General features: G+C 48.5%; 1 protein-coding gene across 5 annotated transcripts in view; it reads right to left on the bottom strand.

Annotated features, from left to right (window-relative positions):
• LOC144168858 (uncharacterized) overlaps positions 1-16,153 on the bottom strand; it is a 95,650-nt gene that overhangs the window by 52,523 nt on the left and 26,974 nt on the right. For 3 of the 5 annotated variants that reach the window (XM_077697849.1, XM_077697848.1, XM_077697852.1), the window contains exons 3-6: positions 11,219-11,469; positions 8,805-9,136; positions 6,680-6,867; positions 3,424-3,640 (exon numbers count right to left, since the gene is read on the bottom strand). In XM_077697849.1, the coding sequence (XP_077553975.1) occupies positions 3,424-3,640; positions 6,680-6,867; positions 8,805-9,136; positions 11,219-11,469 (988 nt within the window). The remainder of the gene's footprint in view (positions 1-3,423; positions 3,641-6,679; positions 6,868-8,804; positions 9,137-11,218; positions 11,470-16,153) is intronic. The other 2 variants (XM_077697851.1, XM_077697850.1) reach the window with 1 other exon arrangement.

The following is a 16,153-nucleotide window of genomic DNA, read 5'->3' as shown; positions in this document are numbered from 1 at the left end:
AGAATTAGAAGAAACTGTAAAAAAAAACTGCTCTAAGCGAGCGCTGCGCCAGAAGAGCGGACTCCGTCAGACGCGCGTAGCAGACGCCATGATGGCGACCGCCATGACAGCAGTCGCGCCGACCAATGGGAGGGGTCGTATGGCGAACTCAAACCGCGCGCGCCCGCTCTAGCCAATCGGCGGCCGAGAAGGTGCCTTCGGAAAACTGGCAAGGGCGGTCGTTCTACTCAAGCGACGCCATTTTGAGATATCGCAAAATGCGCACAAAGAAACAAGCTTCAAAACAAGACCAAGATGGCGGCGATCGGTCGGCTGCTTCGCCCGCGGGGCGCGCGGGAATTTGAAGCAACTTTTGCCCGATTCGGGGCATTTCGTGGCCCTCGAGACGTTTCAAAACATGATTTTAGAGTATTTCCCGATGGAATTTCGCGTTGATATTTTGAAGGCAGGTGCTTGAAGGTACAATGATTCCAAAAATTGGATTTTCTCAAAATCGATATTTTGGCCATTTTTGACCATTCTAAGACCCGCGTCCCCCCTTAAAGGAGCCATGAAGAGAAAACACAAGTTTGGTTCATTCGAAAGATTGCCTCGTTAGAACCATAACGACACCACTTATAACGCAAACTTCGCTCAAATAAGCTACATAATTAGGAAAAACGGGAATGGTCATGCGACCCACCAGCTCATTTCCCGCAACAGAACCTATGCCGTCACATGGGCTAAGCTCTGCGATTGGCGGAGGCCGGCAAAAGCAAACGCATGTTAGGCAGGGCTTACAGCTTGCATAGCGAGCTAAATGCCCGTGAAACATACTGCACATTCTTTTTATGACAAAGAACGGTGGAGTAAACGGTTGAAGGTCCGAACGAACTCGCAAGCGTGTGCGCCAATGCGTACGAAACTAGCGCGCCGGCCGAGCTCGACATCTCGCCGTCGCGCAGACGAATTTTCGGGTTCGAGGCTCTTCGGGGCCAACGAACCGTTCCAGCACGCACAGCCGCGACCTTGCTTCGTATCGTAATCCCTTCACAGGAGGTTGGCCGTCATATCGCCAACCAGCAAAGGTAAAAATAGAAACGAGGGGAGTAAGGAACAGCAAGAAGCGACGAGATAGTGCCAGTCGTCGCGTAAGTTTCGAATGGTGTTGGTTTGCTGCTGTCGTTACGAGCTCGTTTCCAGTTTACAACCGCTGAAAACTTCAGTTTGTTCAGTTACGGCAGGGACCCTTACGTTAGCTCACTCCTGGAACATGCTGGCGCTCGTTGCCGACTTCGTCAAATCGCTCTGACCTTGGGGAAAAAAATGCCGTAAACACCGCGCATTGACGCTCGTATCTTTCTGGTCGAAGCAGAGAGCTCGCGCGAACGGCTTTCCATACACGACACCGGCCAACTGGCATAAGTGATACTGCTACTGAAATTGAACTATTATTAACCGTAATCAAAATACGGCACATACGTACCAGTCTATATTCGTCCGTCGCGACGGGGCTGACGAGGCAGCGGTGCCGACGGCTGGGCGTTCGTCTGTTGTGGCTATCGCGGAATGGTCGCTTTCCCGTCCACCGCGTATCCCACAACTCTTGCCGCTCGTGCACTTAGAAGCATTGAGCGTTTTTGTGGTGTGAGGTTGTTAAATGCAAGCCCGAGCTCCTCGGCGAGAGTTTTGTTCTCCGGATCAGGCGATTCCATGACTAGGGCTGCGGGTGCACTAGGTTTTACTAGTATTTTTAAAATGGCCGCCGTCTCGATCGACTCCCGCGTGTGGGTGCTATATGGAGTCGACATACTAAGTATCTGTTTCATGGACCGGCTCTATGACGCCATTGTACACGTCACGGAATGTTCAATTTTAGCGGGAGATTTAAAATTTTGGCTTAAATTGCCTTATTTATCAGTGAATAAAGCATCATTTGCTTCCGGGAAAGCGCTTGGGGTACTATGAAACACCTAATCTTTCGAATAAAACAAACTTTTGTTTTCTCTTCATGGCTCCTTTAAGTGGCATCATAAAGAGCGATCAGACGCAGTCGGTCGAGCTACCCGCACCACTTCGCGGCCGGTGACGCCGCCATGTTGCCGCCGCACGCAGCATGCGGGTGGTATTCGCGGCGGCGTCAGCGCGCCTGCGGCGTGTGCGGCGTGTTTTAGTGAGCAGAAAACGCTCCATACGGTTCACGCTTCAACATAATCGACGCGCAAGTGGCGCAGGTAAGGCGACAACAGGATAGGTCGAGCGCGGGGCATAGACGGAAGCGAGGAATGCGGAGAAAGCGAAATGGCGAGGGTAATCGCCGTCAGAAATGAGGGAACGCTTGATTGCCGCGGTTTATTCAAGAAGTATAATACAAAAAAAAAAAAAAAGCTGGAGGCACCCCAGCTGCAGCCAGCGGAAACGAAAGGTACAGTGAGAAGAGATTGCAGCGGGAGATAAAAGAAGGGAGGGAGAAAGAACAGGCGTCGAGAGGGCGAAACGTTCGGTTCGTTCGGAACAGTACCTCCCCACAAGGAGGATTACCGTCAACGGGGGAGGAATAATGCTTTTGTGCCCGCGCACAACCAAGGCCGCACGGCCGCACCAACACTCCCGCCTCCCGTCCACGCCGCAGCCGTCTGCTCGCGCGTTCGTATCACCCGCAACGGAGAGATAAATGCATACGGATCATCCGAATTTTTTTACATTGCACACAATGCATTTTGGCCGGGGAATTTCGAAAATTCGTATCACAACGAAATTCGTATCAACCGAATTCGTATCACCGAGATTCCACTGTATCTTTGATCGTTACAGCACTTTTGTGCAAGCTGTTAAAAATTCATCTAAAGCCTGAGTGTGTACTTATGTGTTGTAAAATCAGGCGAGTGAGCCATGTAATGCTTGTTCCATTGAGGTTATTTTCATTTCTCATGCTCTTTTTTCGCTATGGTACACATCTTCTGAGTGTGTTCTGAGTGTCTTCTTTTGCGTTGTAGAATCGTGTGAGTCAGCCTCATAATGTTTGATCCATTGATGCTATTTTTACTATACTCTTTTTTCCCCATTGTACACATCTCCCTTTTCTATCCTTTCCCTTGTTTCTTATGTGCACCACGCTGAAGGCGTCATGCTGTTTGTGGGCACTTATCTAAATAAATAAAAATAAATAAATTTGTGACTCTCTTGTACTCCGCTACTGTTGAGGAAACAGTACCGACTTTGGGTGAGCTGTCATCGGCCTGATTCGTGTAAGGGCCGCACCAAGCAAAAATTTCGAAAAAAAAGTGCGGCCCTTACACGAGTATATACGGTATATGATCATAATGCGAAAATACACATGTACCTCAACTTTCATCATCACGACTGTGAAAATAAAGTTTTTGACCAAAGACCCAAGTGCCCCCATAATGAAATCGGTTGCCTGTCCCTTTCAACAGCCGGTACCTTGGCCGGAGAGGCCGCCGCGGAGGGGGCGTCAGGGGGTGGCCTGCCCAGGATGCGGGGCCGCTTGCGCTGCTGACAGGCGGCCAGGGCCACATCAGCCGTCGAGGCCGGGCTGTCGGGCCGCACCACCTCCTCCTCCCCCACCACCGCACTCTCCTCTGCCTCGGAGTACTTGCTGCCGCACCGGGGCTGCACCTGCTCCGGCAGAAGGCGGCCCCTGGTGCAAAAAGGGGGGAAGGGAAGGGGAGAGTAAGGGCACACTCACCACACTCTAACTCTCTCAGCAACGAAAACGTTCCGAAACGGTCGTGTTGACGGACGACTTCAATGCACAACTTCATTGCAATTTGAGGTGGTGCTGCTGATGATGACGATTCTTAGTGTTACACCTTTTGTATTGGGGTGACGACGTGTCATCTTAGCAAAAAGAAAACTGATATACCTATGTTTTCCCCTCTTGGTTCAATACTAGAGCTGGTTAGGCCCTAGCAGGCACGAAAAACATATTAGGGAAAAAATACTTTTTTTTCCTGTTACAGGTGGTAACTGTCCTAGGCAATATTCCCCTCTCTGCTTTTCGTCCGCCAGCATTCTAATCTTCTTTTCGTCCCCTCGACAGCCTTGAAGTTAACTCCCTCTGTGCTACCCTTAAATTCATTGTCATTCAATGACTTAGATCCTAGGGCTTCTGGAAGCCCAATATTCCCTTCATGTAGATTTGGATGGATACCCTCGCATTCCAACACTATGTGCCGCATAGTTTTTCTTTTCCTCAGACCACGCATACCTCACCATTTTGAGTACACTTCCCCAACAAAGCTCTTAGTTCGCAAGCAACCTGCTCTAGCCTCAAAAAGTAAAGCGCTGCCTTTAGAATTATTGTAGAAATTTTCCTTTCTGATGTCCAATTTCTCCTCCCTATACATTTTTAATGACATTCTAGCTTTTATTCTTTCCCTCCATTTATTCGTTTCTATCTGCTTTGCCTCTTTCTTGGTTACCTTGGCTCTCTTGGATTCTCCACTGTTCTTCCTGTTCTGTTACCGTGACAAGTGCAGCCATCTTGTGGCCAGCCCAAGTAACGCCCCTCGAGAATTAGTGCGACAAATGTAATTTTTGGAGCAAAATTTTAACACCGGGTGTGAAAGCCTGCCACAGTTTTTGCGTGCTGCTGCTTCAAAAAGAAGAGAAAAACGTACTACTCATAACTACAGTGCATCAGTCGGATTTTCGTGATCAGGGCACCAACGGTGGATCAGAAGGCGCTTTTTAATTGCTGCATTTTTGCTGATTGATTAATTGATTGTAGGGTTTAACGCGCCGACGCAACGCAGGCGATGAGGTGCGCCGTAGTGGAGGGCTCCGGATTAATTTTGACCACCTGGGGATCTTTGGGGATCTTTATCGTGCGCCGAAATCTCGTACACACGGGCGTTTTTGCTTTTCGCCTCCATCAGAAAAGCGGCCGCCGCGGCCGGGAATCGAACCCGCGACCTCGTGCTCAGCAGCGCAACGCCTTAGCCCGGAGCCACCGCGGCGGGTCTGCATTTACACTCCAACATTAATAATAGGTGAAATCAGCTAAAAGTATTGATGAGTTTGCATTACTGGATTTTATTGCCCTCGCATGCATTAGCGAAGCTCCCAAGTTTAAAAACATTTTCCGACCATTTATGCCAGTTTTGTTTCTGCACTACAAAATTTATATTTGGTGCCACTACGATAAACACCCGACGGCGCCTTCGTTGCACGCTAGCATTTCTTGGGAAATCATGCTGCCTGCGATTTTCATGCATCCCCACCTAAAGTAAAACTGTAAATTTCGACAAGCTTACAACAGTTTTGGCATCCTTTCTTTGCAAAAATATTAGGTGGCACTGCAGTGTAGAAGGCTCTTGTCACTGAACCCATTTTTGCTACACAAGAGCTCCTGCTTTTAGTGGAAGTGCACTGGCCTCGACTTCGGCATGTAACCCCTTATTCCTGCCACCAGGATAACCCCAGTGTAAGTTCCGACTGCTAGAGTAGGAGCAATGAACTCCAAATGTCCCAAAGCCTTTACCACCAAGTTATGTTGTATGATCTCGATGCCAGCCGTGACCGCAAGTTCAGTCACTGACGACGTTTCTACACCACACGGGGTGGATTTGCTGGCCACAAGTAATAGCAAGAAGTCAGACTTCTTGAAGGAGCCTGTACCGACAGACTAAGCCCTTTCTACATGGTGCGAATTTACCTGTCAATTCGCTGCTCCGACGCTGCTTGTACGGCAAAATGATCTGTTGCCACAGCAAGAAAAATGGGTCGTTCTGCCGCACGAGCGGTGCTGCAGCCGTGATTACAGAAGTAAATTCGCACCATGCAGAATGGACGTAATCAGAACTGATCACAACACATGCGATGTCTGAACTTATCACCAGGTGTGCTCCGTGAACATTTTGTCAGCTTAACCATTTCCTTCACAATCTTTCTGCACTGCTTCTAAACAAACCAACTCATTCTGTTTCTGTTTGAAACTGGCTCTGCGTGAAACTGGCCAGATACTGTACTTAGTCTATTATAAGGCGGTCACGATTATACGACAAGGGTGCAGTTTGGAGAGTAAAAAAAATCGCCATATATATTGCCACGAACCATGTTTTGAGTTTGTTTGTTCATGTTTTGTTTTTGCCGACCGGCTGCACCGGGCTATGCTATCTGTGTTATCCATGGACCTATTGAAGCGCACGTTCTATTCTTTATGCCACATGTGTTATCTCCTTTGATAGAGAGAGTGTCGCGAACTAACGTCACCAGCCCCCAATAATCTTCTATGATCTACAGTGTTCTGGATACAATTCGACAGTTTGAGAAGCTCTCGCACCAAGAGATAAATGACCGCAGAGCAGACGCCGTGGCATTTGATGCGCGGCCAGTCTGTGCACATCACTTTCTTGACCGCTGCTTCATTGCCTGTGTATTCTTTCAGTTGTTCGGGGAGCACAAGTTCGCTCCAATAAACGTTTTTTTCCTTCAACACGGCTGCGTCGTCTTTGGCTACGTGACAGTATATACTGAGGTCTGAAAATAAGGTGGGGTATGACTTTGAGACTTGGTATTTTGGAAAAAAACCTCGCCTTATACTCGAATAAATATACGGTAGCCGTCAAAACAGAGCTCATCCAAAATGGAGCCACCTGAGACAAGGTGATGAGACCTCCTCTTTTGGGGATCACACTCCCCTACTTCCCTCCTCCTCCCCGCATTAGAGACTGACCGGAAGGAGACGGCGGCCTCCCAGGAGCCGGCGGAGTCGTTGCTCCCGCTGCTGCCCTGTGGCGACCCCCGGTGGGCGGGGCCCCCCCCGCCCCAGCGCAGGCCCCGGTGTTTGGCCCCCGGTGACGCCCGGTTGGTCTGCTCGTGCAGCGTGTCCAGCAGCAGGGTCAGAAACTCCTGGCAGTCGTGCTGCAGCACAAGCAGGGGGGAAGGGAACACGGGGCTCAGATTCACGCCCTAGAGTCACCAGATAAGATACAGAGTACCGGCACTGAGGCACGCAAGTGGGCGACGGCGGCCATTTTGGTGTTTATCGGTGTTGCCAGATTGCCGCTTCTGCAGCCTCACCGCTAACTTTGACGAGGTAACTTGTAAGCAACACTGCCAAAGACGCAGAAACACAGCAACTTCGGACCCACTTCTGCAGCTGAAATGCTGCGAACCACGTAATCTTTTATTCGCGTTTCGAACGACGCCGTGCGCAGCCACAGAGCAGGGAGGACAAGCTGAAACTACTACAGTTGACCGACAGAAAACGCATAAACAAAAAAATGGCAGTGCCCATGAACCGTCGCAGTGTAAACAAGTGTCACGTGATACGAACTGATCAATGATCACGGCGGCAGCGGGGAACAATAGGAGAAAACGGTGCCAACACTCTCTGCATCTAGTGACACTAGTGAAACTCTTCAGCCCTGATTTTTTTAACACGAAAGTGTTTTATGACCAGCTACACAAAGATTTTGGTGATGTGACATCCGTCACGGAAGTGACGTCGCCAGAAAAAGTGCCATTGGTGCAGTGGCGCCCGGTTTCGATCCCACAACTCTCTGGCCGCAACGGGAGGTACGTGACGCTCTTCCCACTGTGCTACAGACCGAGATGGGAGCATGTGCTACGAATGCGCCTTATGTCCTTCACTCATTCAGATGGTGCGCGCCGTCAAGAAGAGGCGAAGAGAAGTAGCGCATCATGACGCTAATGAGCGCCGACAGTTGGCGCCTCGATGCTGGCGCCTTCCTGTATGACGGACGCGCATGAATTGAGGCCCTGTTTTTCGTTTCTTGCGTGTCGGTGTCACTTTGTCTGGCGGGGTCAGGCTCACGAACCCTTCGCACAAGAAGGAAATTCCTTTAACATTCAATTGCTCCTGTGAAGGCCCCTTTCACTTTCGTGTTTTGCCGATTCCTGTGAAAGAGGGATCAAGCACATTTTTTTTATTTCAAGCAAAGCAATGCTTTCTGCGTGTTTTCTTAAATTTTGGTGCACCGCTAGCCCATAAATAAGAATAGAGCTGGTTTGGCTTGTAACAACAGATTTACTAATCAGGCAATCAAGTAGCACGTCTGGCAATTAAAACTTTTATGTTGAGCCGAAACATCTGTTTTGCATTTTTTCTTGAACCTTAACACCACATGAGCCTACAAACAAAAATGACCTTCATAGTGCTCGTATCATAGGCAAGTCCAGCAGGGGGTCGCAGAAAGTTAGATGGGCAGATGGTGAAGTTTGCATGGATAAGTTGGTCGCAGTCAGCACAGGACTGGGATAGTTGGAAATCTATGGGAGAGGCCTTTGCCCTGCAGTGGCCGTAGATATAGAGTGCACTAGAAGAGAGAGGTGCGTCGTTCAGGGCCGATTGTGGGGGTCCCTTTGGCAATGAAAATTTCTGCTGAGGAACTCCTGCTGAGCGCCCCTGGCGGCTGCTGCATACCAATTGGTTTCAGAAGCTTTGTTTGTTAAATTAATCCTTATCTATCACCATAAATACTCTTATTTCTTTATTTTATGATATAAAGTTTTATAAAACCCGTCAAATAGCTGCTTAGTTTGATTTAAAAACTTATAGGTGGCGCTGGCTGCAACAGGGGTTCTCAGGGGAACGCCTGCGCTCCATACAATTTTTTCATCATAAAAGGGACCCTCGCTCTCATTGGTTTTTCCCCCACCCGACACACTTTAGTAGATAGGAGGAGGAGGATGGTGCCAGTGGTGATGATGATGATGTGATGGCTACGACAATTATGATGATGATGCCGGTCCAGCGCTGGAAGCACTGCAAAGCATTACATCTCTCGAACAAGCACCCATCTCGTGTTTCCCCCCTCCCTCCCTGGCCTCCGTACCTGTCGGCAGTCGCTGAACTGTGGGCAGGCCTGGGCGAGGGCCTCCTTGAAGGGAGCCGGCCGCAGGCACGAGTAGTTGCCGCTCCACACCTGGCGCAGTAGCTGGGCCAACCTCGAGGTGAGCAGGTCCCCCCCGTCCTCCTCCTCCACCGCCCCCTCGTGGCCCCCGTCGCAGTCGTCGCCGTTGAGGAAGTAGCCCACCAGGCGGCCGTTGCTCAGCAGGCACTGCAGGCCCGCGTTCATGAAGCACGTGTTGCCCAGGTTGCGCAGGCCGCACACCCCGCGCACCGACGGCACCTCGTCCGCCTCTAGCCCCCCCGACAGCAGCAGGCCTGCAAGGACGGGGGAGGGGCAGGGGTGGATCGCCCCCTCGATCTCCAAGAACCAGTGCCCAGAGGCCACTGGATTTAAAGCACACAACTAGCCTAATACCCTGTCACACGGGCACTTTCATTCTGGATCGAGCTCAATCCGGATCAGGCGCTGCTACACGGCAGTTTCAATCGCAATCAAGCCTGATCCCGCTCGAACTCAATCCTGGCTTCCCAAGCGCAATCGAGGTTTCCAAGCGTGATCAGATGAAAGCAGCGATACTCTCGTCCCTGCTGACTACTTGCACAGAAGTTGACAACTTCAACTAACGCCAGAAACTGTCAAATAATTTGACCCAAATAAGCGTGCCGTAACATTTCTATAGTTACGTATACCTACAACTGCACAAAGTTGCCAGACGCCGGCCGCGAAGTAAATTTTTGGAGCTGTCTGGCGTACGTGAGTGCAACCGGTGCAACTTCTCAATCAGGATTGAAACGTGCCGTGTAGCAGCGGTGGTGCGTTGAGCACGCTCGAAAACTCAATCGCGCTTCGCTTCAATCCGGAAAGTGCCCATGTGACAGGGGTATAAGTTACAACCACACAACGGCAGTGATGCAGGCTACCATATTTTCACGCGTATAACCCGCACCAAAAATGCGAAAATTTCAGTGGCAAAGTAGGGGTGTGGATAATACGCGGGGTTTTTCTTTTAGTACAGCTCAACAGCAATGCGCATTGTGCCGTGAAGCTCCTACGCAGTAACACTGACTAATAAGCCTTCCATGGCAGCGATTGCGCAATACATACGAGGACAATGAAGAAAAAACAAGGAGTAGCGCACTCTAGCTGAATATCATGCTTTTGCTGTCTACATAGTACATGATGTGTTGCTTGAGCAGTAGCACTGGTGTAACCTTTCCTGTATCAAGTGTGCAAGCAATACGCAATGGTTTTTTTTCTCTTTTTGGCAAGCTGAAAGTGGGGGTGCGGATTATACGCAGGGCCGGTTATACGTGCAAAAATACAGTGCATCTTACAACCCTCCTCCCAGTGGAGGAAACAGTGTCAAAAAGGAGGAGTTCTGCCTGCCCTGTCTCTCGATTGGCGCTTGGGGATGGCAAAGGCCACCTTCGACTATGCTGCCATTTGCCCCATAAAGCGCTGGCATGTGTGTGCCCATAACACCCGCACAGTTAAGTTTATCCCCAGCCAGTGTGTGGCAACCATCGCACGCTGACACACAATACATCAGTTACTGCATAACACAATGGCAGTCGAAAGTCACCCTAGTCTACAACATTGTGAAGCCTACAGTCTTTAAGTCTATACTCGGTGACAACTTAAGAACGGCACCGGAGTTGCCGCTGTGCCTTATCACCGTAGCCGGATGTTTCTCCGCGCGGCGCAAGTAGGGCGTTACTGGGAATATTTTGAACATGGCGTGAGCCGTTCCCGTGATTTTTTTGGACTTCATATGCTTATAAACGACTCCAGTGACGACAAACAAACTGCGTGAGACAAGGCAGACGATATCACGCATTCATAGCAAACCCCTTTCAAAACACGCGCGCACTGACATCACGGGTCCGGAGCTTTGGCAGAGTGATACACTACATGAGGTGGTGCCGTTCTTGAGTTGTAACCGAGTATACCATCATTAAGCCTACAATATTGCTGGTATGCGAAATAAAGGGTTCAAGAAAGCACCTTTCTGTCCTCACTCATCATCACCATCAGCCGGGTTGTGTTCACTACAGGATGAAAGCCCCTCCCAAAGATCTCCAACCACGCCTATCTTGTGCTAGTTGAGCCCATGCTTTCCCCCCCAAATTTTCGCAGCTCATCTTTCCATCGTGTCTTTGGGTGACCCCTACTGCGTTTACGGTCTATTGGGAGCCAATCTGTAAAACGAAAGATCCGTTAAATGTAAAACGGGTGCCCATCTGTCCTCGCTTAACGAAGAAAAATGCTGAGCAATCACAGGAGGCCGGTTTCCAAACAGCCTGCAAGCATGCACTAGCGAAACCCCCGCTCTCAGCCAACTCCTTTCCATGATGACATAATGGCGCTGCCAAAGAAGCAGCGGCCGCGCTACGCACCCTTTGTGGGGGGGGTGCTGCCCCCTCCGTCGTGCGCCAGCAGGAGCGGGGGCGGGGTGGCGTCCTGCAGGCTGCTGAAGAGGGGCGAGAAGGGGCCGGCGTCCTCGTGGCCCCCGCCGGGGGGCCAGCCGGTCTCCTCGGGCAGGCCCATGTCGTCCGCCCCCGACGCGGCTGCAGATAGGCTGGGGGGCGCCCCGACCACCACCTCCTCGGGCAGCTCGCCCCCACGCTCCGTCTCAGGCGACAGGCTGCTGCACGGGAGGGAAGGACGGGGGGAGGGCTCCGGTCATGCACCCCCCCTTTGCCCTTTCAAGAGGTCCCAGAGCACATCAACTGCCTCCGCAGGAAATAATGAACAGGCAAGAGTGGGAACCTCGAATTCACGTGGCACCAGAGAGTGCACCAAACAGATGGAGACCAACACCATGCCTTCTGCACCCCAACAATTTGCTCTAATTCATACACACGCATTGCAATTCATGCTGAATGCTCCCTATATATATATATCAGATATTATATATAAGCTGCGCCTCGGAGCAGACATAAGCATGGGGCATCAAATGTGCAAGTGTTTAAAAAAAATGTGTTTATAAGGAAAACAACAAAAAAGAAAAGGCGAATAACTCTGTTTTAAAACATTACGCAAAAAGTAAGTGAAACCGAATCAGTAAAAAAAAAGTACCAGAACGTGGACATTGCTCTATACTTTTCTTTGCCCTGCCTTTCACAACCAAAACGTGTCATCAAGGCAAAGGAAGTGAGTTCCGTGGTCAGTTTTTGAGGACAGTACAGCGGACAAGTTCCGTTTTTTACAGATACAAATAACAACAGATATGTCAGGAAAAACTGTTAAGGTGCGCACTTAATCCCTCGGCAAAAAATTGCAGCCCTCGATCTTGTCTTGGAAGCAGAAACAGTAATAAAGCAGATGACACGTGCAGAAAGGCAGGCTCGTACCTCACACTGCCCCATTCGCCCAGCGATCATCTTTTCTGTATGTTCTGCAGTATTTTCTCTTTGAGATCTGCTTTCTTTCGAAGGTGCACTTGTACTGACTGCCCAACTTGCTACATTACTTCTACTGCTACTCGTTCTGGAGGGGAGTACTGCTGTGGACGAATTAAAGACCGTCTACCCCAAAAAGTCCCATCTCATGCTCCGCGCATCAAATTTCCCTTTCGTTTTGTGACAGCATAATCTGTTATGAGATTCCGCAATGTAGCACGCACAACGATGGCCGGGAGTCAGGCGGCACGATGACATACTGATTGTAATGCACACATCCGGTACAGCTATCGCAAAAGGAATTGCAGGGCGTCAGAGCAATAATGCAGTGACTGAGCGTTAACTAAAGCTTACTTTTAACAAACATGTGGCTAACACATTCGATAAGGTGACAGCTAACAAATTATTCAGGGTGACCAAATAATCTAATTCATTGGTAGTATTTATGTGCCTGTTGTAGCATTTTTCTGTTTTGTTACAAATATAAAAAATGTGCACCACTGGTATTAAGCGCTAGTATTTGAACGCGCCAGTACGCAGGCATAAATTTAAGGCTTCAAGGTTAGCCCGATGGGCGACTCCATAGCGACGACTGCGATTTCAACAAAAAGGAAAGGGCAGAAAATATATCCAACCATCATATCTCTTGGCAGTGGCTTTATGAATAGTCGCTAGAACAACATAAATTTTTGCTTTGCAATTGCGCCACTGCCCTTGGGGAACAGCAGCATTTTGAATTTTCGGTTGTATTTTGATTTGACTGTCGTTTTAAACTAGTAAATGCTTGTTCTAATTTCAGTGATAATTCAAATCATCGAACCGGTTCGCGAACCGGTTCAAGCTCCCGAACCGGTTTGGCACGTAATTTTGTCGAGCCGGAACTGAACCAGAAAGAACTGATTTTGCCTGAACCAGAACCATAACCGAACCGGTATTTTTTCCCGGTTCGACACACTGATATTATATATATATATACATATATATATATATATATAGTATACAAGAAAACAAGAAAAGAAAACTTCAAACAAGGTAGAAACTACGATTGTTGCCGTTTCAGCAAAGAGTACTGCCTTCGTCTGGGCGTGTTCTCTACCATCTTCAAAGTTTTATTGCTCCCTATATATATATATTCAAGACGGTTTTTAAAGCTAAGAAAAATCACCGAAAAGCGCATACGTTCCGAATTGCACGTTTCCGCTCTTGCACAGTACTTGACTGCCGCGGTCGCTCCCAGGGGTCTTAGGATTAGAATAAAACCTGCTACTACCGAACTCTCCCCGTCCAACATGAATAAGTGGAAACAGGTACTCGATAAAGCATCCTTACAATTAACTGAAATAATCCTCAATCACTACGAAACTACGGCCCATTCTCTCCGAAAGAAAGAGGAACTACTTAGTCAGGAACTAAGCAAAAGAGAGTTGAACCTTTTAAGCAACTACGAATCTAAGACGGCCTCCGCCATATCCCGAACAAAAGACCGAAAGTTTAACCGAGATAAGATTTCTAACACTGGCCACATGCGTAAGAACCTAACAAGCTCCGGCACTAGTAACTGCCACAACTCTGACAATACGGCCGATAATGTCACTACGACTGTAATAAATGCTTCGACTACTGCACCCCAAACAGTTCAGTTAAATCCCTATACTAATATTTTTCCCTCGCCTGCCGTCACAAAAGAAAACCTTACCGGGAATGTAATGAACCTTTCAAGTATAACCCTCTCCCCAGCTCAGATGAACGTCTTGTCAAAGGGCCTAAACTTTTGCCCGGCTACTGGTGGTTTTGATGAATTTCAACTTTTTAAGGACTTAGATAACTTCACCAGAAACATGAGACTACGAGAATACTTCTACGATCACCCCGCGACGGAAGAAGCCCGCAGAACCCTACCTAGCTATAAGCACTGGACCCCTCCCACACAGCGTGATAGTTGCCTCGACATGTACATCAAAGCTGTGCAACGCGATGTGCGAAAAGCTTACCAAACACAAATTTCGTTCCACCACAACATGACTACCAACGAAAAGAAAGCCCTAGAGGAACTCGCAAGCTGTCCCGACATAATTATTAAACCTGCCGACAAGGGAGGCGCAATCGTAATCCTTGACAAAACCGACTATGTTAACGAGGCCAATAAGCAACTATCAGTATCGACGTTCTATAAAGCACTACCCAAAAATAAAACAATAAATGAAACCACGGCTCGTTCCCTGATCCCCTTAAGCCCAGTAGCAGGTAAATTCTATCTTCTCCCAAAGATTCACAAGGTGAACAACCCAGGGCGCCCCATTGTTTCTGGCATTGGCACTGTTACCGAAAACCTCTCGCGCTATGTGGATAATCTCATTTGCGACATTCCGCCCAGCTTTCCCTCCTTCATTAAGGATACCAATGACTTTCTCTCAGACATCTCAAAAATTGAAATTCCTGATAACTGCCTTCTAGTCACCCTTGATGTTGCGTCACTGTATACTAACATCCCCCATGAAGATGGCATCGCCGCTGTATCCCTTGCGTATGAGCAGTCATCGTGCGACAAACCTATCGATTCTTCTGCTCTCCAAACATTCCTTAGGCTTATTCTTGAACTTAACAATTTTGAGTTCGACGGAGTTCATTACGTGCAAGTCAGCGGAACGTCAATGGGAACTCGAATTGGACCTAACTACGCTAATATCTTTATGGCTCACCTCGAATCAAACTTTCTTGACACCCAAAATTTAAAGCCAATGTACTATAAAAGGTACATTGATGACATATTCATGATCTGGCAACACGGTGAGGCGGAGCTCCTCACCTTCATTGAGGCATTTAACCTAGCCCATCCTAGTATTTCCCTTGCTCATTCCTATTCGGAACACAGTGTGAACTTTCTGGACGTCACCGTTACTACCTTCCAAGGTCGGCTTCAAACTAAACTGTATAGAAAACCGACAGACACGCGGCAGTATTTGCACTTCCGAAGCAGCCATGTCAGACACTGCAAGACAGCAATACCTTACAGCCAAGCCCACCGATTTAGGAGAATTTGCTCAAACCAAGCCGACTTTGACTCAAACTGTCGAGAACTCAAGACCGCCCTCCTGAATAAAAAATACCCGGAAAAAGTTATCGACGACGCTATTGTGCGAGCCAACCAATTAGACCGTAACGAAATCTAAGAAAAAAGCCCCGAACGGGAACCCGCAAACTAACTTAGTTTTAACCCACTCATCCTCCGCTCCAAGAGTGTCAACCGTGCTAAAAAAACATCACAATATCCTAATGCAAAGTGACCGCTTAAAAAGCATATTCCCCAAACCACCACGCGTTGTCTACCGGCGTAATAAGAATTTAGGGGACTTTCTTACTAACTCTCGTATCAACCGACCGGCAACTACTGGCTGCATGCCCTGCAATAAACCCCGATGTAAAGTATGCCCACACATGACCACTACACAGCGCGCCACCAGCACGGCTTCAGACTACTACGTAATTATAAAAGGTAACTTTAACTGTGACTCCGCTAATGTCGTATATCTTCTAGAGTGCACTGTTTGTAGGCAACAATATATCGGCCAAACTGAAACGCCCTTCCGAATACGGTTCAATAATCACCGCTCTCATGCAAAAAGCTGCCCTTATTTGCCCCTGTCAAGACATGTGAACAGTCCCGGGCATGCATTTGAACATCTTAAAGCAACGATTTTAGAATCCGCCTTCAAAACGCACCACGACCGCGAGGTTCGGGAATCTTATCTCATTTATAAGTTTGGGTCAGCCACGCTTGGAATTAATGAAAGTTACGGAAAACTAACGTGCTTATCCCTCGATTAAAATTAGCGGCTTCATAATTTTTATAACTATGTTCATTATTCCTACCCTCGAGTTTGCCATCAGAACTCGCAGAAACTCTCCTAATACAGCAGCTTTATTAGCCTA

This window comes from Haemaphysalis longicornis, unplaced genomic scaffold, assembly GCF_048455015.1.
Source record: "Haemaphysalis longicornis isolate Haplotype H1 unplaced genomic scaffold, Haemaphysalis longicornis Haplotype H1 scaffold_2, whole genome shotgun sequence".
Lineage (NCBI taxonomy): Eukaryota > Metazoa > Arthropoda > Arachnida > Ixodida > Ixodidae > Haemaphysalis > Haemaphysalis longicornis.
The sequence above is the reverse complement of the archived record's forward strand: the minus strand, read 5'-3'. Positions and strand labels throughout refer to the sequence as shown.